The sequence below is a fragment of the Chiloscyllium punctatum genome, chromosome 40 (genome assembly GCF_047496795.1).
Source record: "Chiloscyllium punctatum isolate Juve2018m chromosome 40, sChiPun1.3, whole genome shotgun sequence".
Lineage (NCBI taxonomy): Eukaryota > Metazoa > Chordata > Chondrichthyes > Orectolobiformes > Hemiscylliidae > Chiloscyllium > Chiloscyllium punctatum.
In genome coordinates, this window is record NC_092778.1 from 13,630,391 (window position 1) to 13,657,174 (window position 26,784).

The 26,784-nt window shown below is 39.5% G+C and overlaps 1 protein-coding gene across 1 annotated transcript in view; it reads left to right on the top strand.

The window, feature by feature from the left end:
* The window catches only part of rnf216 (ring finger protein 216), a 226,483-nt gene that overhangs the window by 95,522 nt on the left and 104,177 nt on the right, over positions 1-26,784 (top strand). Inside the window, exons 12-13 of the mRNA XM_072559323.1 lie at positions 1,610-1,758; positions 4,170-4,248. Coding sequence (XP_072415424.1) covers positions 1,610-1,758; positions 4,170-4,248 — 228 coding nt within the window. The remainder of the gene's footprint in view (positions 1-1,609; positions 1,759-4,169; positions 4,249-26,784) is intronic.

The following is a 26,784-nucleotide window of genomic DNA, read 5'->3' on the forward strand; positions in this document are numbered from 1 at the left end:
GCTCCTGTGACAGTCCAATTAGCGCCTGGTCTGAAGGAAATGGGTTTTGGATGAGTATTACGTAAATATGGTCATCATGCAAATGAGAGAGTTCCAAGGGAAATTAATGATTGAAATAATTGATTGAAAAGTACAAAGTTCGTATTTGGAATGCCATAATGCATGAGAAATGGTGCCTTCATCCCTCTCATACAGTACAAAAAGGAAAATACAACAAGCTAAAACTTTTGATCACTAACCAAAAAAAATGTTTCTTTGTGTTGAATTCTGGGTAAGCAGAAGGGAGTGCTTAAAGTGCCAGATGACAGACATTATTAAGAAACCAATGATGGTCAATTGGTTCAAATATTAGAATGGGATTGTGGCCAAACTGGCCATCAACAGGTCCAGGCAGCGGGCCATGGAGGGGGTCGTTAGGGCCGACTGCCTGCTCCTCTTCCGGGGTTACGTTAGAGCCCGGGTGTCCTTGGAGAAGGAGCACGCAGTGTCCACCAACACCCTGGAGTTGTTCAGGGAGAGGTGGGCGCCGCAGGGAGTGGAGTGCATTATTTCTCCCTCCAACTCTATTTTGATTTAGTCCCTACCCTCCCCTTCACTGTTTTGATCACACAGCATTGCCCTTTGATGTGAAGGGCAGTGCTTGTCACTGGCCACTCGGGTGTTTTTCCTATCTTCCTGGTGGTGGAAATTGAATAAAGATTCGTGCACTTTGTGTCTTTCACTGTGTTTCACACCTGCACACACACACCATGGGTGCTGGGGAAAAATAAGCACTACCGCAGTTAGGCGGTAGTGTGGGGGTTTAAAAAAAAAAGAATGGGATTGATGGAAGTCTGTTCTAGGATGATATTGTTACCTGTTGAAGCAGATAAATTTCACACAAACATGTGGTATTGGAGAAACAATCTGAAGTCCACTAGAATAGTTTTCTTATTTGTAATGCCATGACCAAATCAAATTTGAGAATCTGAGGTTGAAGATGATATATGAAGGATGAGGGATTTGGGAAAAACTATTTTGAAGGTATGGTGGAACACTGAGGATTTGAGAAGAAAATACTGACAAGTGGGATTTAAGTGTCACTGAATGGTTTAATGGTTTGTTAGTCTTGTGGCTTTCTATTTAATACAAAATTCTCGCTCGGAATGAGATAGTTGAAGATAACATCAAACACACCTGGAAGGGCATGAATTTGGAGCAGGAATGGGCCTGGTGGCTCTGATCTGCCATTCAAATAAGATCATTGCTGATCTAATTGAGCCTTCACTATGCATTCCTGACTTGCCTTGGATAACCTTTGACTTCTTTGTTTGTCAACATCTACCTCTGACTTCAAACAGGAATAGGCAATGACTTTGCTGTCTGGGCTGAGTGTTCCCAAAGACTCAGCCATCTGAGAAAAATATCATCTCTGCCTTAAAGAGACTTTAAATTTATATTTAAATCTTTAAATGATCATAAAATTTAATTATTCACTTAATATTTGTTTGCAATCAACTCTGTCTGATGTTGACAAGTTAATACATTTGGTAATTAATTTTTGGTGGCCAAACAGTTGCCTTTTGAATTTTTCAATGGATCATTGTGTCTAGTTTTCTTTTGTTTTCAGTCCCAGTTGTGTTGTATGGATAGCTGTTGTAGCTGCACGTTCCTCAATGGTGAACTGGAAAAAGTATTGCCAGAGAACATACTATGCAAATACTATGAACGTCAAGCAGAAGAGGCAGTTGCCACTGCATGTGCTGATGAGCTAGTACGGTTGGTATCCCATACACACATTCTGTACTTCTCAATTAACCAATCCTAGACCAATGTTGAACCAGCATGCAGCTTATTAGATAATGGTACACTAAAACGTGTTTAAATAGGTTGGTTTAGAAATAATTTATTAGTTACAGTTGTGAGTTATTTGCTGGGATTGATCACTGTATTTATAACTACTTCGAGCAGTTGTTCGATGTGAAAATGGTGTTTATCTGAGCAATGTTCACTTTAAATAAAGAAGAAGAAAGACTTAATTACAAAACATTTCCTACAATCTCAAGAACCTCAGAACTGACTTATAGCCAATTAAGTTATTTTCAAGGGAAGTTGCTATTGTTATGAAGGAAATGAAGGAACCAGTTTGTGTAGAGCAATGTCCGACAAGCAGCTCTGTGATAATGACCAAGTCATCAGCTTTTAATGATATTGCTTGTGAGTTTAATTTTTTTCCAGGGCATCTCAGGTAATTTTCTGATCTTTAAACTTTAGTGTCTATGTATGGGAATACATGGAGTCTCAATTTGATGTCTATCCTAAAGAGGACATCTTTAGAAGTTAAGCATTCCTCAGTAATGGAATGGGATGGCAGCCTTGTCTATATCTTCTAGTCTCTGGAATATTGTCTGTGTTGAAGAATTATCTTTCACTAATGCTGACTTAAGAATAGTGACTTGACATAAATATTTACTTCTAAAATGCATTTAAACATGAAGTTGCTATACAAAGTGCATTATTTTAGCGTTTATCTTGTGTAGAAATAAGAAATCGTGCTGCGTTTACGTTTAGCTTTAGTGGTACAGCATGTGGAGTGCTGTCGACGGTCTCCACCATGGAGGTTCAACAAAGGTGCTCCCGATTAATTCCTAGAATGGAGAGACCTCTCCAATGAGAGCAAATTAAATAGAATGGACCTGTGTTTTCCAGAGTTAGGACAAGAGGGGATCTTTTTGAAGCTTAAAAATCTGTAGAGGCTTTGATGTGAAGAAGTTGTTTCTCTGGTTGCAGAGTTGAAGATTTGGGGAGATGAGAAATTCACTCAATGTTGTGGAATAGTTTACCTCAGAGCTGTGAATGCTTATTGACTGACTTTATTAGCAATTTTGATCAATAGTTTTTTTGACTCTGGGGGAATCAAGGGATAGGGGATATGAAAAGGTAGAGTTGAAGTAGAAGATTAGCTTTGATCTTATTTGAATGGCAGAGCAGGCTCCAGGGACTTGGAAGGCATTCTTCCAATCAGTTCTTAGAGTAGGAACTAAATTTAATATCCTAACCTTTTCCTTTTGCAATGTTCTTATTTCTGCTCCTGCCATGATTTTGAACCATGCCATTTGTTGATGCACCAGTGGGATACTGTGAACAGGAAAGCTAGGCAAAACCCAGCTGTCAATCCGCATTGCAAGGTGCAGTTGCTTCAATGTCCTGCTCCACCTGGTGGTTTGAGTCAAAGCTAACAAAGCTGTTCCACTAAAACCAGCAGAGTTTAGTCACAAATGCTGTAGACCCGAACTTGTGTGCTCAATCATGGCTGACTGGGTTACCTTTATTCAGAATTTGGTAATTTACTGATTTCTTTAATACATCAACTTGTTACTGATACTACCAGTTTGTAAGCATCTATTTTATTGGATTTCCATGCTGTCAGTGGCATGTTCCCTCGCATTAATTAAAATGATGCTGTCTTGTTATATTGCCACAATACTTATAGTCTGAAGGAATTGGAAGAAGAACCCAATCTCCAAACCAAGCGCTGACAAAAAAAATTATTTGCATCCAACTGAAATACATGAAGTGTATTTGCCTGTCCTGATTTCTGTAGTCATTGTCCTTTCGAGGGTGCCATTCCATAGGTATAGAAATTCTTTCCTTGCTTTGCTCACTTTTCCATTAATTACATGTGAGCCTGAACATTAATTGTCTGTGGGCTATTCAATCACATTGCAGCTAACATATAGATACAATTAAAAGTAGGGTACAGAAACAGAAGTTTACATTCATACAGGAATAGATGGGGAGCAAGCTAGTCTGGAATACTGACATAGATCATCTGGGTAAAAAGCTTATTTCTGTTTTTTACATTGTGTAGCATTAGCTTGATCTTGCCTCAGCTGATTTCCAGGCATTCGAACAGTATCTAATTGGAGTTTCTCAATATTAAGTGGTATTTCTGATGCATGTTTTTCCCTCAATCAGTGAGGCACTATAGAGCCAGTTTTATTGCTGCAACTGCTGTCCTGTCTAAGATCAAAACAACACAAATTGTGAATTGAATTTGGGATGTAATTGGCTTAAAGTTATGGTAGACATTCCCTTTGCTCACTGGATAATTTATTAGCCTATATGAAGGGTATTTGTTAATGTTGCAAGACTTTAATCGCTTTTTTTTGGTTCTTTGCTTGTTACAGATGTCCATTCTGCAACTTTCCAGCATTACTGGACAAAGATATTAATATGTTCAGCTGTCCCAATCCTCGCTGCCGAAAGGTAAGAATCTGCTCATTTTTTTTTCCAAGTGTAGCTATTGGGAACTTGCCTTCAAGGAATTTGGTTGTTTGAAGTTTTTTGAAAATCTGACTTCAGTCATTCATAGCTAAGCACCAAGCAACCGATTTGTGTTTATACAGAGAATCTCCACCCGAGGTTAAAGTGCAATGGTCGTATTAGATGTTGCAAATCACCAATATGAAGCAACCAGATGCAACGATGAAAAATAGTAACTGAGATCTATAATTGCTTGGGCAAGCATTGTCCTAGTGTTGGTGTGGATTTTGATGCCGTGTCCGAGAGAAATGTGTAGGTGCTAGTTATCTCCTTTTGCTCCTGATATACCACATTACAACTATCAGCTTTAATTAAAATAGTTATAGATTAATACTGTGAAACCACCAATTATTATACTTAGTGTGATTATATTGTTTTTCATAATTAGAGCTTTCTTCAAATTAAAGCCAGAGAGAACAACGTGCTTTTAATGGTAACCTCTTAAATGCATATTGTGTTTGAACTGCAGAGGTTGCCATTTTTCCAAATAAATTATCCATTGTAGGCATTTAATCTCCAATAAAGCACATTAAATGTCATGCAAATGAATGTAATACAATTGAATATTTTTAACACTGCAGTAGATAAACGTTGTCAAAAATCTATCAGGCTGATGGGAATGTACAGTTGAGGCCACAGTCCAATCAGCCTTCACGTTGTTGAATGGTGGAATGGTTTGAGGAGCCAAATGGCCTGCTCTTTCTAATTCACATGTTTTAATAAGGTGTTCGTAAAACTATATCTGTTAGAGAGGGTGTCTGTGATGGTTGTTGGGAAGCTGTGGCAGATGCAAGGCAGAGGTGAAGTGGATTTCTTGAGCAAATGGTTTGGAATGATACACAAAAACTACCGTGGTATTAAACCTGGGAATTTACTATCATTTGGTTCAATTATAAAAATGTAGAGGTTATCCCCTTGATTTCTTGGTGTGTTTCATTTTATTTCAAAAACAATAATCCAGATTGCGTCTGCCCGCTGACTAAAATCAACCCAGTCTGATAAAATCAGGAAATTGGATTGCCTGAAGCAGAATAGAATTTTACTTGTAATAATAATCTTGCAAGTCTGGGAACATGTTTCTTTCCGATTCATAATTTGAGTTGGATTTATTTCCCGCCTTCACTGAGACAATTCACATTGGTTAATACAAATTTTTTAGTTGTATTAGGTCATTAATGGTACAAGTAATGTTTTTGGTGCTCATAACAGACACTATCACTTAAGTTGTTTAAAGTTTGACCGAGTGAACATGCTGCGTTTTGGTGAGATCTGTTTGTACATATTTTTTATGTTACTTTGTGGGTTTTTTTCCCATTTCCTCCTCCACATGTTGAGGCACTTTGTGTCTTACTAGTAAAATTACTTCTGGAAGATGCATAAAGGTGCTTTGGGGTGACATACCTATGGTTAAAGGAGTTATGGTTGTTGCTCAGCAACACTCTGATTCTCTTTCCCATCCAGAAAATCCATGTGAAATATGGAACTTTACAGGTGGGGGGGCGGGTTGGATCTGTTAGCTGACACTCCACAGCGTGTAAGAATACTGGATTAAGAGATGTGAAAAATAAAAGCACATTGCATCAAGTACATAGTGAGATGGCTTCCTTGTTTGGGTGGAGGCACTGGTCTGCAAGACCTGCATTCGACTGCTAGTTTAGAATCACTTGTAAAGCAATGGATCTTCAAAAATCTCAGCAAAGTATAATAGAATTTCCACTAGGTGGTGCTGTAGGACTGCATTGAAGTGAAGTTTCTAACCTGAGAAATCTGTCTGGCTGAATGGAGAGTATGAGAATAGGATTGATAATACAGAGAAATTTTAAGTTTCTGGAAATTGTTTGCATTCTGCTTAAACATGCTCCCTTCACTTTTTAGTAGAGGTGATACACTTCCACCTTTTTAAAAAAAAGACCATTTCTGGAGAAATGATCAACTTTTTTAAGTATAACATAATACCTCTGAACCTAATTGTTACATGGTGATTGTGTAAGAAGTGAGGAGGAAAAAGCCCAATAGGATTCTGTTTCATGTCTGGCCGTACTGGTGGGTGCAATAGTTTGTCTTTTGAGGGCATGCTTTGAATTTTTATATACTTGCACTTTGCTTTTCGCTGTTAGCTGGGATACTGCATGTACCACTCCAAGATAATAGTGAACTATCCATCTCACAGCAAGTTGTTCTTTAATTAAATTGTTGGATGAGACGTTAAGGAAAGTTGAAGGTCTACTTTCTGTGGATGGGGTTAGAGGAAGGGAAGTCTCAACTTAACATAATGGCAATTGAGATTATTCAGAGAAAATTGGGAAAAAAAAGTCCTGTGATTCCATATCATTTAATTGTGTCCGAGAGCAAAATTATTTTTAAAAAGCAGATTGTCTAAATAATGAGCAATTGTGATCTGGGCGTCCTCACTCTTTGAATCACAAAGGGTTAGTGTGAGTATGCAGCAATATTTAAGAAAGCTTAATGGAATGTTATTTTATTACAGGGGGAATTGAGACACATTTTTGTGTGCTGTAAGCAGAGTCTTGGAATATTTTTAAGCCAGCCAGGGTTGGGTAGAATCTTAGTAAGCAATATTTTGGTGTGGACAGGGATGTAGAGCAGTCCGATCAGTAATGATAGAAGAGGCCCAAGTGGCCGAAGAGACTGCTCCTGCTTCTAATATATGCATTCTAATGTATATTAGTGTAAAAGAATTCTTTGAGTTGTATGTTTTGCTGTGGCCCTCTCCACTCTCTGAAGTGATGTCTCCAGGTGTGAATAGAACAAACCTGGCATTGAACGTATTTTTTTTGGACTATTGTGATAGAGGTGTATTTTGATATCTTCTATGTTGGATGAACTGTAAAGAAAGACTTAAAGGCCTCCTATAAATTCTTGACATAATCTACTAAAAAAAAAGTCACTGATCATTTGTTCTTGGCCTACTTCCAAACATCTAATTTATAAAGCAGTATCCATGGAATCCATTGTAGGGAAGTTATGCTGACCTAGTTAAATATGCCAAGTACAAGTTTAACCTTGGAATCTGTGGAATGGCAGAATGAAACGGAAACTGAAATGCAGGTTTTATTATACTTGGGGGAAGGGGTAGAAAAATTCTTTCCTGTTCTTCAAGGAATGTATTTATAAGGACTTAACAGGGTGCTGTCATTCACCTCCATTGTCACGGAATGTAAGGAAATTCTGGAGTTAAGTTAGCACTGTGTAATCAGAAGTGTTGACATTGATCAGAAGAGTGTTAATCCAAATTCAAGGTTACAGGCATTTAATTTAAAATTGCTGAAATAAGTTTAGATTGCTGCCTTTGAAATCTGATATGGAGATGCCATTGTCAGACTGCAGTAGACAAGGTCAGAAGTCACATGACACCAGGTTAAAGCCCAATAAGTTTAGTTGAAATTGTGAGCTTTCAGAGCGCTGCTCCTTCAGGTGGAGTATGAGCTTCACCTGACGAAGGGGCTACGCTCCAAAACCTTGTGATTTCAAATAAACCTGTTGGACAAAACCTGGTATCATGTGATTTCTGACTTTAAAATCTGAGACATGCTAGTTGTTGTATGAGTACATGTTTCTAATTAGTGTTCTGTTTAGGATGTTCGCTGGCATAAATGCACTTGGGTTTTTCTTGAATCCACCCGTCATGTGCTTGCAGAAGTGCTAGAGTTTTTAAAAACAGTAGAGGAAGTATTTGATGAAATATCCTTGAATGTTTTTTGTTTAATTTGCACCAAGGTTGTAAAAGTTGGTCATGTACTACAGTACTGGAGCTGAGGATCTGCTTTGTTTTAAAACCTAACACTCTGTTCAGTTTTACGGAACTGTATAATTCTGGCTAACATCGTCAAAGTTTAAAACCTGTTTGTGTAATTATCTGAAGCAAGTTATGCAGGTTGATTTGAATCTTCATTTACTGGTGTGCAGATGTGATTTGCTGCACTTTTCTCGAGTTTTCATCTATGGATAGATCTAGATTTGTTGGTCAAATGCCACTCTTTTGCTATGTTATTTCAGGCAGTCCCTGAGTTACGAGTGGGTTCTGTTCTCAGGTATGTTACTAAATCATCGAATCATACAACATGGAAACAAACTCTTCGATCCAAATCATCCATGCTGACCAAGTTTCCTTAACTGAACCAATCTCACTTTCCTGCATTTGGCCCATATCCTTCTTAACCTTTCTTCTATTGATCTACTTAACCAAGTATCTTTTAAATGTTGTAACTTCCTCTCAGACCTTTGGTCTTCACCTTATCTACGCTCCTCATAATTTTATAAACCTTGACTTATATGCAAATCTGAACATAAGAGAGCAAAATAAAAAAGTCCTTTGTAAGTAGGAACAAACATTTGCATGTCAGACCTTTAAACTTAATAATGATATACCCCAGTATGGGATCTTGTTCAAGCATTTGACAAGGTTCTGCATGATAGACTAGTTAGTAAGGTTAAATCACATGGGATTTGGGGGAGCTAGCTAAGTGGATACAAAATTGGCTTCAAGTTAGGTGACAGAGGGTGGTTGTAGAGATTGCTTTTTAGACTGGAGGCCTTTGACCAGCGGTGTTCCACAAGGATCACTGCTGGGTCCACTGCTTTTGGTCATGGAAATAAATTGATTTGGATGTGAACGGAGGAGGAAAGGTTAGTAATTTTGCAGATAACACAAAGATAGGTGGTGTAGTGGACAGTGAAGAAGTTTATCTGAGTACATCAGGACTCTGATCGGATGGACCAGTGGGCTGAGAAACGGCAGATACAGTTTAACTGAGATAACTGCGAGGTGTTGCACTTTGGTCAGGCAAACTAGGGCAGGACTTCTAAGGTGATGGTAGGGTCCTGGGAAGTGTTGCTAAACATAAAGACCTCTGGGTGCAAGTGCATAGTTCCTTGAATGTGGAGTTGCAGGTAGACAAAGTGGTGAAGAAGGCATTTGGCTTGCTTGCCTTCACTGATTTGAACATTGAGTTCAGGAGTTGGGAGGTCGTGTTACTGCTGTACAGGACAATGGTAAGGCCACTTCTGGAATATTACATTCAATTCTGGTCGTCCTTCTATAGGAAGGATATTGTTAATCTTAAGAGTGCGGGAAAGATGTACAATGATGTTGTTGGAACCAGAGTGTTTGAGTTATAGGGAGATGCTAAATAGTTTGGGATATTTCTTTTTCCCTGGAGCATCGGAGACTATGGGGTGACCTTAAAGAGGTTCATGAAATCATGAGGGGCATGAACACGGTAAATAGCCATGGCCATTTCCCCAGTGTAGGGGAGTTCAAAACTGGACAGCATAGGTTTAAGGTGTGAGGGGAAAGATTTAAAAAGGACCTCAGGGGTAACCTTTCCACGCAGAGGGTGTGTGGAACAAGCTGCCAGAGGAATTGGTGGAGGCAGGTACTTTGAAACAGCCTCTTCTCCAGAAAAAATAACTGCAGCCTATTCAGCACCTCCCCATAGTCAAACCTTCCAACCCTGGTAACATCCTTGTCTGAACCCTTTCCGATTTAACAATATCTTTCCTCTATCAAGGAGCTCAGAATTGAATGCAATGTTCTGAAATGATAGGTTTTCAATCCCATACTCCTACCTTTTCCCTGTAACTTTTGATCTCCTGTTTAAACAAGAACCTATCTGTTTCAGTCTTAAATACACTCAATGTCCTCTGTGGCAGTGAGTTCCACTGATACACCACCCATTGGATGAAGAAATTCCTCCTCATCTCAGTTTTAAAGGGTCATCCCTTCACTCTGGGATTATGCCCTCGGCTCTTCTACGAGCAGAACCATCTCCACGTCCACTCCATCCAGGCCTCTCACTGTTCTGTTAATTTCAATCAATTGCACCCCTCAGCCTTCTAAATTCCATTGAGCGCAGACCCAGAGTCCTCAACCGCTGCTCAGATAACAAGCTCTTCCATGGAATCATTATTGTAAACCCTCTCCAATGCCAGCTCATCATTGTTGAGATACAGAACCAAAATTGCTCACAAGATTCCAAATGCAGCCTGACCAGAGCCTTTTATAGTCTCAGCAGTACACCTCTGCTCCTATATTCTAGCCCTCTTGTAATGAATGCTAACATTGCATTTGCCTTTTTAACTACCAACTGAACCTGCATGTTAACCTTAAAAAAAATTTCATAAACTAGGAATACAGTTTCTTTGTGCTTCAGATTTCCAAAGCCTTTCCCCATTTTAGAAAATAGTCTGTGCCTCTATTCTTCTGACCAAAGTGTTTAACATCACACTTTTCCACATTGTATTCCATCTGCCACCTCTTTGCCCACTCTCCTAGCATGTCCAACTTCTCTTGCAGCTTCCTCGTTCCTCTCAATACTACTCGTTTTTCCACCTATCTTTGTATCATCTGAAAACTTAGCAACAATGCCCTCAATTCCTTCGTCCAATTCGCTAATGTATAACATGAATAGTTGTGGTTCCAACATAGGCTCCTGCAGAACGCTATTAGTCACCAGCTGCCATTCCTGAAAATAGACCCATTTAGCTTCACTCTGTCTTCCGCCAGTCAGCCAGTCATCTATCCATGCCAGTAACTTGTCCTTTATACCAAGGCCTCTTTTCTTACTTATCACCCTCCTGTGTGACACCTCATCAAAGACCTTCTGTAAATTCAAAAAGATCATAATCACTGGTTCTCCTTTGTCTAACTACTTTGTTACCTCCTCAAAGAATTCAAACAAAGATTTGAGAGATTTGGCTTGATGAAGCCATGCTGACTCTGCCCTACTTTACCTTCCACTTCGAAGTACTCCACAGTCTCATTGTTAATAATGGGCTCTAAAATCTTATCAGTTTCCTGCCTTCTGCCTTAAACAGGGGTGTTTTATTAGACATTTTCCTGTCCTCCAGTGACCCTCGCTGACTCCAATGGTTCCTGAAAGATCACTAATCCTTCTACAATCTCTTCAGTTATCTGCTTCAAAACTCTGTGGTTTAGTCCACCTGGTGTTAGACCTGAACTGATATTTTCTAATCACCCTGTTGAGAGATGTTATTACACACGTCCACAGCAGATGGGACACGAGCCCAACTTGGAGGGAGGGGCACTACCACTGCACCACAAAAGCCTCCATGCAACCCAACTAAACTTGCATTTAGTTATATAAAACTGCTACATAGCCCTAAAAATTAATAAAACAAGGCAGACCACCAAACGTCGACCCCAGCATCAGAAGCAACAACGAGCTCAATCCTGTCGACTCAACTAAGTCATCCTGATTAATATTTGAGACCAGTGCCAAAACTGAGAACAGTCTCTCAGATGAGTTGAGCAACAACCTAATATTGTCTGTAAGGTATGATTTGGAGAGTGTGACTATGTCCCAGAAAACGCCACCACCATCCCAGGGTATATCTTGTCACACCAGGACAGACCCAGAAGGAGTAACAAACGCAATGGTACGCAGTCAGGAGGCTGTTACATACGAATCCATAACATTTTTCCTCCACTTCCAGGTTAATGTGTGATCCTGTGTTTGAGGGTTATTTGAATTTATCAGTTTGACGTTTTCTCTATTCTGCACTAATCCACCAGAGGGAGCAAGACAGCATCTTGTCCAAGGCTGGAAAGTGATTCCTATGCATGAGCCTTGGTATTGATTTGATGTTCCTTTCAAGCATTTTTTTGGTTTTGTTACCAGTGCAATCCAATTTCAGGGAGATTGCGGGTAAGTGGCATTGGAATGTCCATCAGCCATGATTGAATGGCGGAGTGAACTCGATGGGCCGAATGGCCTTACTTCCACTCCTATGTCTTATGGTCTTCATTAACTAATTTTAAAAGCAGGTGATATTCTCTTTTATTTTATACTGAACACCAAGCTGTTTGGTTGTACTGTTGAGGGAAAAAAAAATAGGACATTAACCTCCACCTCATTTTGTGTGATATGATGTGATTGGGAAATTACAAATAAACATTTCCGGGAGCTAGAATTGCGGAAGCTAGAATAGCAGGAGGCCATTTGACCCATTGAGCTTGTGCCAGCTCTTTTGAAATAAGATGGCACAAGTATAAATATACCTTTTGAATGTTTTAATTAAAGCCATTTCCCTAATCTTTTCAGGTTGAGAGTTTCAGACCATATTTACTTACTTAATGAAATTGCATCTTCAACTCAACTCTGCCTCTATTCCCAGTTATTTTAAGACTGTCAGAACTAAAAGGAAAGCAATCAGAGTGTCCCAACGGTGTGAAAGGAGGCCATTCAGTCTATCGAGTCCAAACCAACCTTCCGAAGAGCATCATCCCCCCCACCCCTAACCTTGCATTTTCCTTGGCTAATCCACCTACACATGCCTGAACACTACAGGCAATTTAGCACAGCTAATCCACCTAACCTGCACATCTTTGGACTGTGCGATGAAACCAAATCACCGGGAGGAAACCCATGCAGACACTGGGAGAATGTGCAAACTCCACACACAGTCGCCCAAGGGTGAAATCTGACCCAGATCCATGGAGCTATGAGGCAGCAGTGCTAACCACTGTGCCTATCCTAAAGAGTAAAGATATGGTTTCAAATTCATTTACGTATGAGGGATCATGTGGATATTGTCCCACTCCTAAGGACCCCAGGTGTGAACACATTAAGGATAATTTCAAGTTAGCCTTGACAATTATGCAAATATGTAGTGCTGTCACTGAAGAAGATAAGTCACCACAGTCTTACCAGACCATAAGACAGCTACACTCATTAGTGAGAGATGACTGGTAGTTTAACGTGAAGGACATCCCACTCAGGTGAGGGGAGAGGTTGAGAAGGAGAGTTCTTCATGGTAACCTCAGTTGGCATGGGAATTGAACCCACTCTGTCTTTCCTGCATCGCAAGCCAACTGAACAGATTTCTAATTAAGGGCGGTTGGGTTGGAAGTTTTATGGACTCGATCTTTCTACTGCAGCTACTGTGCTTTCCCTGCTCTGTCCTACTCCTCTTTCCATGAGAGAACTTTGACATGAGATCAGACGGAACCTCTGAACTGACCTAAAATCTTTGAATCACTCTTTTCTAGCTAAGATTAATTATTGGTTATTCTGAAGAGAAAATTGATGACTTTGATATTTACCCAAGGCTCTAGCCTACTTGTGAGGAAGCCTCAAAGAGAGTCACTTTCTAAAGCAGATTTAATTTGTCATCCTCTCTTTCATCTTTTTGAGATTTTGCTGTTATCAAAATGGCTTGCTGCACTTTGCTACATACCGAGTAGTTTTATTTCAGAAGGAACGTACTATGTACAGTTTTGAGACTTCCGAGATCATAAAAGCTGTGTGTAAATGCAAAACTTTTTTTTACTATTGCACTCTACTTTGCTAGCTGTTGCAAATTTTGTGTTGTAATTAAGTTTAGCGAATAATTAACAAAACAAGTCATCCAGTTTGATGAACTAAGTTAATTATCTTTGAGTTTATGTTGTTCCACGTTTATGCTTACATGTGTAAATACTGGTCAGTAATATGCCTGATCATTTTCATTGTGGTTTTGCAAAACAAACGAACAAGATCTTTTGCAGCATGTTTGCCTGACCAGGAATTTAATACATATTTCTGCCTAATTTAATAGAATTATATAATCTGAATTGCACAGAAACCGATCATTCAGTCCTTGCCAGTGTTTATGCACCTGAAAACCTTCCAATATTTACTGATGTCAATCTGCAATTTGAGTTCTAAGCATCTGCACCCTGCATAATCGTAGGCTGTGTTTCATTATATTTGGGAGCATAATGTAAATCGACTTTATTTTAAGTAAGACTCCTCATTCATGTCAGCTCAGGGGTTGAAGGAGGAGATATCAGTTCAAATTTGGGAATTGATATTGGACTGGTTGTGACATGGGTAAAGTGCACACAGATGCAGGTTCAGAAATGACTTCGAAATCTCGCCGGTACCATGACAAGACTTTGATCCAAAGCAGCTTACATGATTTATCTTTTTTAAAAAAAGTTGAAATGAGATTTTACTTTGGAAACCATCCCTCTATATCATTGATACTCAGTATAAAACTGGTCTTACTGTTCAGTACAAAAACTACAAAGCACTTTACAGATATGCAAGGTGAGTGTAAGTAGAACCTGAGCCAGTGGATGAGATATTAGAGTGTTAACCAGTAACTTGGTCAGTGAGGTAAGAGTTTAGGGAGGAGTGGAAGAATTGGCTGGAAATGAATTCATTTGGTGCTGATATAGTTGAAAACACAGCTGCCTGTTTTGGGATGGGGTGTTGGCAATGTGTGCAAATGTTCAGTGTCAGGGGAATCGAGTTCAATGGGAGATCGTTTTAATGTTGGGGTGGGACATTACAAAGATGTGGCCATGAAAGAATTTTAAAACAGATGGGACTTTTAAGTTTGACATGTTGGGGGACAAGGAGCTAATGGAGGTCAGCCAGGACATGGATGATGGGAGAGTAAACCTTGAAAAGTCATAAGATTCAGGCAGCAGTTTTGGGTGAGCTGAAGTTTGCTAGTGAGTTGCAAAATGTGAAACTGATCAGAAAAGCATTGAACATGTTTGATCTAGAAGTGATATGACTATGGCTGAAGTTTTCAACATCTGGATAATATAGGACTATTGATAAATAGGTAGTCTTAATAAAGACGAGGACATGGAATTAGTTTGTGATCTGTTACAACTGGTCCCTGGACAAGACATCCCGATTTGTTACGACTGCAGAGATGATACCCTCAAAAATGGTTATGTTCATTAGTGAAGAGGGGGGAACTGGCTCCTCTTCTTAATTCAGTTCCTCTCCTGGTTAGTCACTACAAGGTTAATTTAGAAAAGGACCCCTTCCCTTATGAATACCTATTTTACAATACAAAAGTATTTGCTTTACAACCGTTAACTTGGTTTTGTTAAGTGAAATAGGAGAAGGTGAGGACTGCAGATTCCTGAAGAAGGGCTTATGCCCGAAACGTTGATTCTCCTGCTCCTTGGATGCTGCCTGACCTGCGCTTTTCCAGCAACACATTTTTCAGCTTTGTTAAGTGAAAGAAGGCTGTATTGTTCGTTAGCTACGATACCTGAGAAACGATGATAAAATGTGACGTGTACAAAGAATGGAAATGAGTAAAAAGTTGACAGTTTAAAAGGTACATAAATCATCCTTTGGATTCCATGAAGAAAGTATGGTGGAACATTGCAGCAGTTAAGTTGGGTGATACTGGTAATACTGACATTGGTAGTGCGACTGTTGGTTTCAAGATTCATGGTTTTGCAAGTTACCTTGGCGTCCTTTTGTCTTGTTTCCTTTTCGGCGGCTTTACTGGCTTGTCGGCCTTCCATCTGTCAGAACCCGAGAGAAGTTTTCTTTACCTGCAGTATAAGGATGTCTATTGGCTGTTCTCAGGAAGTGACTTTCACAGCAAGCCAATCCACACCAGCTAGTCTGCTAATGCACATTGACCATGGGTTCCAGTTATTTTTTTAACCATTTTTTTGCATATTTGTGGGAAGGTAAAATGAAACCCCTCTGCACTTTCAGACATTATTCACAGGAGATGGCTTTCTACTGAGGCGACAGGCTGCAGTTTGTTTGAAATTGCATCTCTCCTTTTGAAGAATTAATTTTTATTTCGTTTCCCTGGCATTTTTTTTCAGGCAGGACATTGAATGGTATCTCTCCTGACTTTGGCATCCACTGACATTGGCCATAAGTCGTCATAAAAGAAAAACTCATATTGGAAGATGACACTAGGAAGATGTTACCTAGTCTGAAAATGAACCTTTCAGCTCAGGGAACAAACCTACATCCGAAAAACTCATATTTATGATTAAAAGTTCTGTATGTCCATACATAACTCAGGGTCATGAGCTTTTGTCATGACAGTGGTAGAATAGAGCACCAAGAATGCACTGAGAGTGCTGCCTGAGAGTGTAGGTGGGGAAAAAAAAATTGCAGAAGGGCAGATTTATGGCAGAAGTCGAAGATAACGATTTTACTTTTCCCAATTTTTAACCGTACCAAATCACAGCCCATGTAAAGCTGGTGAAATTGACTGCCCAGATGAAGAGGGAGGAACTGGTTGCTGTTCTTAATTCAATCAAGATAGATTGTTTCTCCACGCTAAAAACTTCCAAGGGTGTAGACTCAGAGTGAACTCTGCAAGGCAGAGATACTTGTGATTTTGATTTGTGGTGTTGCAAAGGTGCAAATGAGTTATGAAGTACTTTTACTCAGCATTTGAAGTTACGTAATTGGCGATTGTTAAAAGGTTCTGGTAGCAATGGGGAAGTGAGAATAATGTTTACCCTGGAATATGTTCAATTTACTGGCAATTTCTTTCATTTTGTTCATACATGTATTTTTTTCAAAGTGAAGGACCATAGTTGAGAACCTGTATGACTGATAAATCTTGCTGAAAGTACTACTTGTTTGTTTTCAAATGCCAAAAGTGTCTCTGACCAGAAAGGATGATTCATGTTTAAAAAGGTGATTGAAGTGATTGCCATCGTACTCAACAGTACATTTCAGCACTTGCTTCAGCTATTGCAAGGGTTTGCCATTATTCTTTATACCATATTTGGGAAATTAAAGTTTCAAAGCTTGAGTCATGATTTTGTAATCCTGAGGAAGGTGATGGTTAGGGCTATTTTTTTAAGAATGAAACCTTAGGAGGAAGTAATGGCCTAATAGTAGTATTGTTGAATTATTAATCCAGAGACTAAATCCCACCATGGCAAATCATGGAATTTAAATTCAAATTTTAAAAATCGGGAATTAAGAGTTTAATAATACTGTGGAATCATTGTTGTTTATTAGAAAAATGTGCCTGGTTCACTGTTGTGCTTTAGGGAAGGAAGCTGCCAACTATACTTGGTCTGGCCTATATGTGACTCCAGACCCATAGCAATGTGGATGACTCTTAACTTGCTCTCTGGGCAAGTAGGATTAAGCCATGAATGCTGATCTTGCCAGTGACACCCACATCCTAGAATCATTTTTTTTACTTATAAAAATGCACTTGGTGCAAGAACAACATAAGAGGCAAGATCGAGTCCTTAATTTGATGCTATCACAGGCATCAAATCTTTTGATTGAGAGATAGTCAAGGAGAAAATCCTTGAGAGAACCTTGTGCATCTCCCAGGTGTCTTATTCACTGCCAGTACATCAGATGCCAAGAATTAGGAATCGTAGTCACACTGGGATCAAGATTTTTCATACAGGTTTACCAGAACTAATAGCAATTTATAGGCAAAAGTGAGTACCGCAGGTGTTGGAAATTCAAGTCAAGAGTGTGGTGCTGGAAAAGCACAGCAGGTCAGGCAGCATCTGAGGAGCAGGAAAATCAACGTTTTGGGCAAAAGCCACTCCTGATGAAGGGCTTTTGCCCAAACGGTTAATTTTCCTGCTCCTCGGATGCTGTCTGACCTGCTGTGCTTTTCCAGCACCACACTCTTGACTACTTGTAATTTATGCTCTGCTTATGAAGCCTGTTGAAAACTCAGATTTCAGTGTGATACACCTGACAACCGTGGGTTTGCTAGACAAATATACACAACTTGCTCTTTCATATTGTGCAGTCAGCTCTGGTTCTTTGAACCTAGCTTTATGCAATACTTGGATGACGATATCGAAAAGACTTTGGATTGGTAAAGTGAAAAATCACTGGAACTCTGCCTCACTCCATCTCACATACTGTCTGTTTCCATCACAGACTGTCTGCCACCTTTGCTTGGACCTTCTGTGCCTTCGACAGCATGCTGTTTGTACCTTCCTCACTCACCCCTGCCCTGACTGCCTCACTCACTTGGTAAGCTGTCCCAGTCTGCACCTCTGTCTTAACTGAACATGTATGCCCTCTCTCCAGCACACATACCCTCTATGCCCCTCCCTCTCTTGACATGGTATTGATTATAGGGCTCTAAGCAATTCACCCAAAGAAACCTGGGGCCTGTGGCAACAATGAGAAGGAAATACTAACTCATTTATATTTGAGTTTGTGACCTGTTTGGTTTAAATTAACAAGTGTCTGTTAATTCTGAAAGGACCTTTGTTTAAAACTGCATTTGTTTCTGCTTAATAGTTAGAGCTGAAAAATTGTTGCTTGCCTCATATTGTTTGTACTAATTTGAGAGATTTGTTTGTAGCTAGTTCAAACATTTCATGGTATTTATTCCAGGATATCAATTTCAGAGCATTATTTTGTAGCAAACATTGATAAAAAAGCAGACAGTTCATTTTCACTTGTGCATTTGTAATTTTTGTGACTTCTATCGAAAGTGTTTTGGTCACTTTGGTATTAAACTCTGTTCAGGCAGTTATGCAAATGCGAATATTGATCAGAAATGGAGAGAAGGAACATTTGTTTGGATTGGTGGCTCGTTTGCTTTCTATTGAGTTTGTCTGGGTAACAGGATGATTCTGTGTGTTTGTGACTGTTATAAATTCCAGATGACTGTAGTGCAGATTGCACTGTTTGTGGGCTATTTGGATAACATAGCCAAACAAGTGGTGAGCTGGACTTGAAATTTTATTGAATTTTCACTCAGTGAGGCAGGAAGGAGGAAATAACCATCAAGGGATGAATTCTTGTGTGAAAATGAGAAGTCAAAATTGAACCTATATCCACTAATTTGCTCGGGACCAACTGTAAGAGTTGACGTTTTCAGAATTGGTCCAAGTTTCTAGGTTTGCAGCTTGGGTGAGACATGTGTTACCTTTTCCTGCAGTGGACACAACTCGATGTTTCATTTGTTCATTTGTACAAAATATGAGACTCACTCTTGCATTCTATCTATGCAACTAAGAGGTTTGAGAATTCTTTTGTATTATTGAAACTCAGGCACACAGTTGGCCTTTTTAGTTGATTTGAGCTCATCAAAGCAGTACATAACCAACCCATGTTGAGCTAAAAGTCATACCTGTGAACCTGGCCAAAGCTGTTTTGGCTGATATTTGTGAAAGGCGAAAACTGTGCTACCATTCGCCTTGGTGCTTCTGAGCTAGGTAGGTGTAGCTGGCCCAAAGTCCCGCTTCAGTTCATTATCTCAAAACCGGACTGAAACTTGTGCATGTGTGGATATTGGTAAAGGCCAGGATTAAGCTTGGGTGTAACTTGCCTCCTGTAGACAAATAAACTATTGTTAGTCTTTGTGGTCCCTAATAATGGCATCCGTCCAAGGAAGCATTCAGACATCTTTATGCCCATACCTCAAAGAGTTGATGACTTCAGATGGAGGGAAAGCAGAGAAATGATAAAGGAACCAGAAAAAAAAATTTAGTTTGCTAAAGTACTTATGAAATACTTTCAGCTGCTCATCTCTCTACTTGTAAACACTTACCTTTAACCTGAATAACACTAAGGCAAATGTCTATGTAGCTTGCTTGTTGAATGCAGTCTTTATTTGAAAATGGGAGATAGTGACAGAAAGTTGGCACAATTGTAATTTTCACTTCCGATAGATTCTTATGAGATAAACAAGGCTTAATTCCATCATAAAGTGTACATTCAAAGATGAGTGCAGGCACTGTAAAAGGGCAAATCTACACTTGTGCTACAAGACAAATGTGATGTTGCTGAAACGCAAGGACTCAATTATTTATGTGTATGTGTGTGTATGCACGCTGCCTTTATAGACGCATTGGTTGCTTTTAGAATGACTGCCATATTGTCATCGAGCAACACTTGGCAAGGTAATTTTGAGAGTGTCACACCCCAGAATCGTGGAAAATGAGTAGGCCGAACCAGAAAAAGATCAAATTAGGTCCTGTGGAATGACTCACCACGTTGTGACTATTGCATGCTTGCCCTGCCTGATGAGAGGATGAGTGCTGGCAGTGCAGTATTTTTACATGCTCTGCAAGACCTTATTACTTGGGGGAAAAAAATGCTGTGCAGTTTTGTAAGCTCTATTAGTCGAATTCTAGCAAGCTGCCTGCCGTGAGCCTACTCGTTAAATGTCATGCCCGCTGTGAGGTCTTGTCAAATCTCATTCCCAGATTTCCAGTGTAAAAAGAAATGTTCTCGTGATACATATTTGCTGCTTTATAAAATGTAATGTACAAATGATAAAATAAAATTCTGTCAAGTAGTGCTAACACTGCTTCTAATGAGCTGCCCAATGCTACAAAACACATGGCCTTTGTACATTTTTGCTCATGTCACTGTGTATGTTTCCTTAAAAGTGTACTCTTTCTGTCCCAGACTGCAGCTCCCATTGTCATTATTTCCTTATAAGGAAGCTGTAAAGTTGCAAGGAGTACTTGAACTCTGGAAAAACTTCCTCATTGCATAGTGTGTAATAGACCATTAACCAATTGCAAATGTGCAAAGCTACATAAAATCAATTTTGTTTGTTTTGCCAACACAGAATAAATAATTCCAAATATATTTAAAAGAAGCCCTCCTTTTATGTATTCGTGCCTTGTCTTCTTAGTCATTCTTGTTCTAGAATTGCATCAAACTAAGCTAGACAAAGAACCGTAGGCATTAACTGATGCACAGAATACATATTCTTAGGTTTGTTGGTAAGTATTTCTATTGCAGTGTGATATTTCAATGTAAGCTTATTTACACTTTAAATTGCTGTCCCGCTAAGTGATTGTATGATGCTGAAATCTTTAATTTTAAGGAGCTGATGATTAAAAAATGTCACAAGTGGAGGGAATTGTAACTTCTCTGAATTGTCTGCAGCTTGCACATTTTGCTGTTCAGCTTTGAAGATTTTGTTGTTTGATGGATTTAATGATGGTCTTAAAGTTGGTATTTATGCTCATGAAACTTATGATATATCTTTCTCTATTGTGTAGCACCGCTGCTCTTGATGCTATTACATCGAATAAAACTAGAATTACTTCTTCAATCAGGAAGTGTAACTAATTCCGTTAGCATGGAAACACATTTCCAGATTCCCATTAGTGTTTATGTTTCTTGATTCCAAATTAATTTCTCAAGTCGTCATAGTAACACTTGCCTGGTGTACCCAGATGTTCACTTAAGTTCAACAGTCATTCCCATATTGGATCCTATGCCTGTATGATTGGGAATAAATCTTGACTAGCTGTACAATATGGTGATCTGGTAATACCGATGAAAATTCTGCTATAGAAAGTGGACACTAATCTGTGTGCTCATTCATCTGCACATTTCTGAATTAACTGAAAGAGATACAATCTGAATCAAATCAGCAAGCTAATCAATTACATAAGTCTTAAGTAAATCTACTGAGCAATCTTTAAAGTATTTCAGATATTCAAAGTGGCTTATAGTATATTAAGAAAAAACTGTGACAATATTCTTGTAAAGAATAGTAATGAAAGCTATTCTATTCTGTTCTATTCTAAATGGGTTAAATAATCCTTCTCTTTCTAGCCAGCCATCTCTGAATCTGACTTCATTGTAAAGGAAGAGAAGCCCTCTCTCATCTGTCACTCTTGCAGCACATTCAGATTCAATAGCACCACTGTGTGTCTTTTGTTCTTCTGGGCATGCCCATTAGGGCTACCATTTAAACTAGATTGCTGTAATGAATAGACTAATATCCTCCATTGGAGGAGCCAGAATTAGAGCGCAGAGATTTTATAAGGTTGTAGAGCTGGTGGAAATATTCCTATAGAGATGGAGGGATGAGGCATTTGTACCTTTGCCCCAGTTGTAAGGCGAATTCAGCAATGCTCATGGATCAAGGCCTAATTTTTATCTGATTAGTGTGACTCCGGCGGCACGGCTCAGTGGTTAGCACTGCTGCCTCAGAGCGCCAGGGATCTGGGTTTGATTCCAGCCTCAGGCAACTGTCTGTGTGAAGTTTGCGCATTCACCCTGTGTCTGCGTGGGTTTCCTCTGGATGCTCCGGTTTCCTACCACAATCCAAAGATGCGCAGGTTAGGTGAATTGGCCATACAAAATTGTGTTCTGGGATGTGTAGGTTAGATGCATTTGTCTGGGGTAAATACAGGATAATAGGGTAGGAGAATGGGTCTGGGCGAGTTACTCTTCAGAGGGTCGGTGTGGACTTGTTGGGCCGAAGGGCCTGTTTCCACACTGTAGGGATTCTATGGCGACTCTGAACGTTTTGTCTTTTTTTTCATTCTGCTTACGGAGAAGTGGAGATGGAAATAGAGGGTGAATGCATCCAACATAAAGAGGATCCCAGACTTGATTTTTGATATGTTGACATTGCTGAATTGAGCTGGGTGGATGAGGATGCCAAATTTGCTGTTTCTTAGTGGAGTGGGGATTAGCTAGAGGATGCTTCTGGCCCATAAATTGCTCAGGTGTGTATATTGGATGGTTGAAAATAGCATTGGGATTGTCTGTGGTCTGTGCTATTGAATAGCCTGCTGACACTTGTTATAGAACTCAACATGAAATATTCTGTCATGGGTAATCCATCATAGGGCTGTTGGCACTTTTGGAGGTTTTCCCTCATGGTGGGATACAAGTCTGAAAGTACTGGGAAGGAAGAAGCAGCTAGCAGTTTTAATGTTTTTAAATGTTGCCTGTTACAGAGAAAAAAAAGAGCTAAAATAGTAAAGTAACGAAACTGCAGTCCACAAACTAGAATGGATAGATGGTGATGTGCATAATTCACTATTCCTGACTTCTCCTACTCTGAGCAATACCGGTAATGGATCAACCCCACAATTCGTCAAGAATGCCACAGTGAATCTATTTGACGGGTACCAAGGACAGTCTTCCAAGGAAACTGGCTGTGTTCTTGGGTATAGTAAATTACATTGTGGTGAAACTTAATCCAGATAAATAAACATTTGTTCCCAATAAGTATTGTCAGAATTTTGCTTGGATCAGAGTTTCTACATACCTCAGATTAAAAGTTGCTGGTTGCTAATTTTTTGTTGCAGGAGCTGTGGTGCAGTATCTTTGCAACTTATTGTATTTTGAAAAAAATTGAAAGAATTAACAAAAATGCTCAAATTCAAATAAAACTGGTGAAATTTGTGTTTCTCAAGGTCAAAATGTTTGCACAGCAAAATAGGCATGTCCACCTCTGCGTCAGGAATAGAGCAGGGTGTCCAAATTACAAGGCTTGGTTCACATGCTGCCCTGGCATTGATAAGGTGGACCTCAAAGCAAGGACACTTTGCTGCTGTTAACATCCTTTCCCAATCTCAATCAGCTTCTCCCCTTTATAACCTTAGGAGATTTCTGAACTCTTCCACTTTGGAGAGCACACCCCTGTTTTATTTTGCTGTGCTATTAGTAGCCATGTCTTGAGTTGTCTAAGCTTTCACCTTTGAAATTTCCTCCCTGTACCTCTCAGTCTTTACATCTTTTAATACAAGGCTTAAAACCAACCTCTTTGACCAACTACTTGGTCATCTGCCCTAACTTCCTTACGTTGCACAGTATCAGATTTTGTTTGATCGCATTGCTGTGAAGCACCTATGGATACTTTACAATAACAAATGTGCCACATAAATGAAGTTGTACCTACTTGTTGGTTTGTCATTTTCTGGCTTAATTTTTTTTTAGGAATGTTCTTACAATAGTTTCCTGTTAGTATTAACAATTACAAAATAAATTACTGCAGGCATGGATTCAAACTTTATGACCCCTAAAATTTTGTGATGGACCCTTGTGATCCATAATACTTGGACATTGTTTCTATGGCAGTAATCATTTATAAAATGCCCCAAGGTGATACTTAATGTTTAATACTTGGATATTTAGTGAACACAAAGTTTGAAGAGTCTATCTCAAAGCTTGACTCTCCTGGACAAAGCAGTTCACTAGATTGGCATGTCATTCACTATCTTAAACTATCCCATCCTTCCACTCTCAGTGTACTGTGGCTGCAACATGAACTATCTGCCAGATACATTGCAACAACTTGCTACTGTTCATCTGACAGTCCCTGGCAAATCTGTGGTTACCACTCCACAGAAGGAAGACTATTGAATGGAACACCATCTCCAAGTTATCTTCAGGTCTCTCTTTAATTTGCAACATGCATCATCGTTCTTTCTTTATCACTATGTCAAACAGCTTTGTGGGAACACCTTCATTAGTTGGACAGCAGCAATTGAAGAAGGGGCTTCTTTGTCAAGGGCAACTAAGGATGAGGAATAACGGATGGCCTGCTAGTCAGCACTCATGCTTTGAGAATGGGAAAGAAAACTTGTAATTGTTTACGTGTTAGATTTCTCATCGTCAGACAGTGATGTGGTGGTAGGCTGTTCAGACCAGGGAGATTCCAAGTTTAATCTGTAGATGAGCAAAAGAGAACATTTATGTTTGAAAGGACTTTGCAGTCATGATGTCCCTTTGACATAGACTCACTCTTTTAATGAGGGAAATAAAGCAGCTGGTTTGCACTTGGCAGGGTCCTACAAGCTAAAACACATTTTTTGTGATGAAGGCTGAGGGAACAATATTGGCCAATAAAGCAGGGATAACTTCTCAAATGTTCCTTGAAATATACCATGCAGTCCTTTATGCCTGTTTGAGAGGGCCGATGGTTGAAGACAACTTCTGAAAGATATACTGATCTTAGACTTGGTTTTGTACTCAAGTTATTGGGAGTGAAACTCTACCAAAAGTAAAAGTGTTATTAAATGAGCCAGGGTAGAAAATTCTTTTTGCCTGTGCTTGCCAGGTTTTAATCCAACTTAACCATGTAGTTGCATCTGTGCATAATTGTTTGTAGAAACATGATGAAGCCAGTGTGTGATGGCTCCTTCCCCCACAGCCTCACACATGAAACGGGCATTCATTTACAGCATCTGCCAGAGAACTTATCAGGTTTAAAGGGGTATTGGAGGCTTTAAGTCACAACATGCTCTATTGTTGCTTAATGAATTGTTTATTTCCTCTCACAAGTACCATAAAAGGACAATGGAATTTATCAATAGTTCGAATGCGACACCACAGGAAGACCAACGAGATGTTATCAGTATTTCTTAATACGTGCGGGTTAAGTAGTAAACACTGAGGTTTAGGAATGAAACACATTTGCTAAGCTATGGCTTCTGAAACATTGTTTCCTGTGACAAGCGTATTACCAAAATAGTTTGAATAAAATTCTCCTTATAGATCCATTTGTCTTATTGCTGTTGAGTTTTGAATGGAGAGCATCAAACTGATTACAGGAAGTCACATACCTTGCACTGGTCTTCCTGTTTTTCCTCCTGCAGTGATGAGAGTTTCAACCCTGTCTGACCTGCTGCTGCTAACTTACTCTTAAAAGCTCAATCTGTAAATTTAAAGCAAAAACACACTTTAATTTTCAAGCAGCTTTAGCTGAGTAAAATGTCCCAAAGCACATGACAAATTGAATAGAATTAGAGTACTGAGCAGCTTGCAGTAGAGGAGATCTTCAGTGAGCTGCAGGTTTAGGGAATTAAAGTGCCTTCCATGCCTTTCTGTAGAACTGATGATACTAATTAATCATGGCAGGACACAGGTGATTAGCTCATGGTCTTGAGGGAAAAAAGGAAATGAGGTCATGAAATGGCAAAGGCACAGTCAAGAAAAACTGGTCAGAGCTTTTGAAGCAAGGGAGGAAAATCTAGTAACAGAGACACTGAGGCTTTCAAGGATGTAGAGGGGTAGATTATAGCTGATTGGAGGGAGCAGGCAACAGGAATCTGGCTGGAGTTGGAGGAACGGTATTGCTCATAGATCTGTGGAGTTGGAGGAAATTCTCGATATTGGGAGGGCCGATAGTTGAGGTGAATTACAGGTGAGAATGTAGAAACCATTTCTCCAGAGGTGAGGGACCCGTGTTACTTCATAAAAGACGTAGAGAATGTCGGTGTGGATTTTTGTTAAGATGATGATCAAGATGTGAATGAGAACACATGAGGTATTCTGAATGAGGTGTAGCTGATAGAGTTGTCTTGGGGTATCTGCTAAGGATAACGTTGGAAGTGATTTGAATTCCTGAACTGTACACAGGTCAGGGATGATCAAGTGGATATCCTGGGACAACTTTTTGTTTTTAAAATGTAGATATTTTGTTTACAAGTTTATAGACTCTTTAGGACATGAATATTTTGGGTGGGATTTTGAATGATAACAAACAAAGGAATTGTCTCTGGACCATAGACAGCAATGTCTGTCTAACTCCAGTACAGTCCACACTGAGCACTGCCGTGGCCCAAGTGTGAAACTTGTTTTTGAGTCTTGCGCAATGCTAAAATTCTACAACTGCTTAATCTGCATTCATCAATCAGTGAACAGCTTGCATATTCAAACGACGATCATCTGGTGCTCAGGATAAAGATCAGCTGGAATCTTTTATCATTGTGTCAAGGAAAGTCATCTATTGTGCTTGCTATAAGTGAATGTATAGAAGACCTGCAGATATTGGATGCAAGGTCTGTCTTATTTCAGTACCAGAAATTAAAGCAACAGGGTGATTTCCCTTTATGTTTTAATTCTACTAAATACTTGTTTGCAGTGTTGTTTCCTTTCACTGTTCCCTCTAACCCTGTTGCTACAGTGGGTTCTGTGTGTCTCGTCACACAACTGCAACTTCCCAAATTGGTCAGTCTCA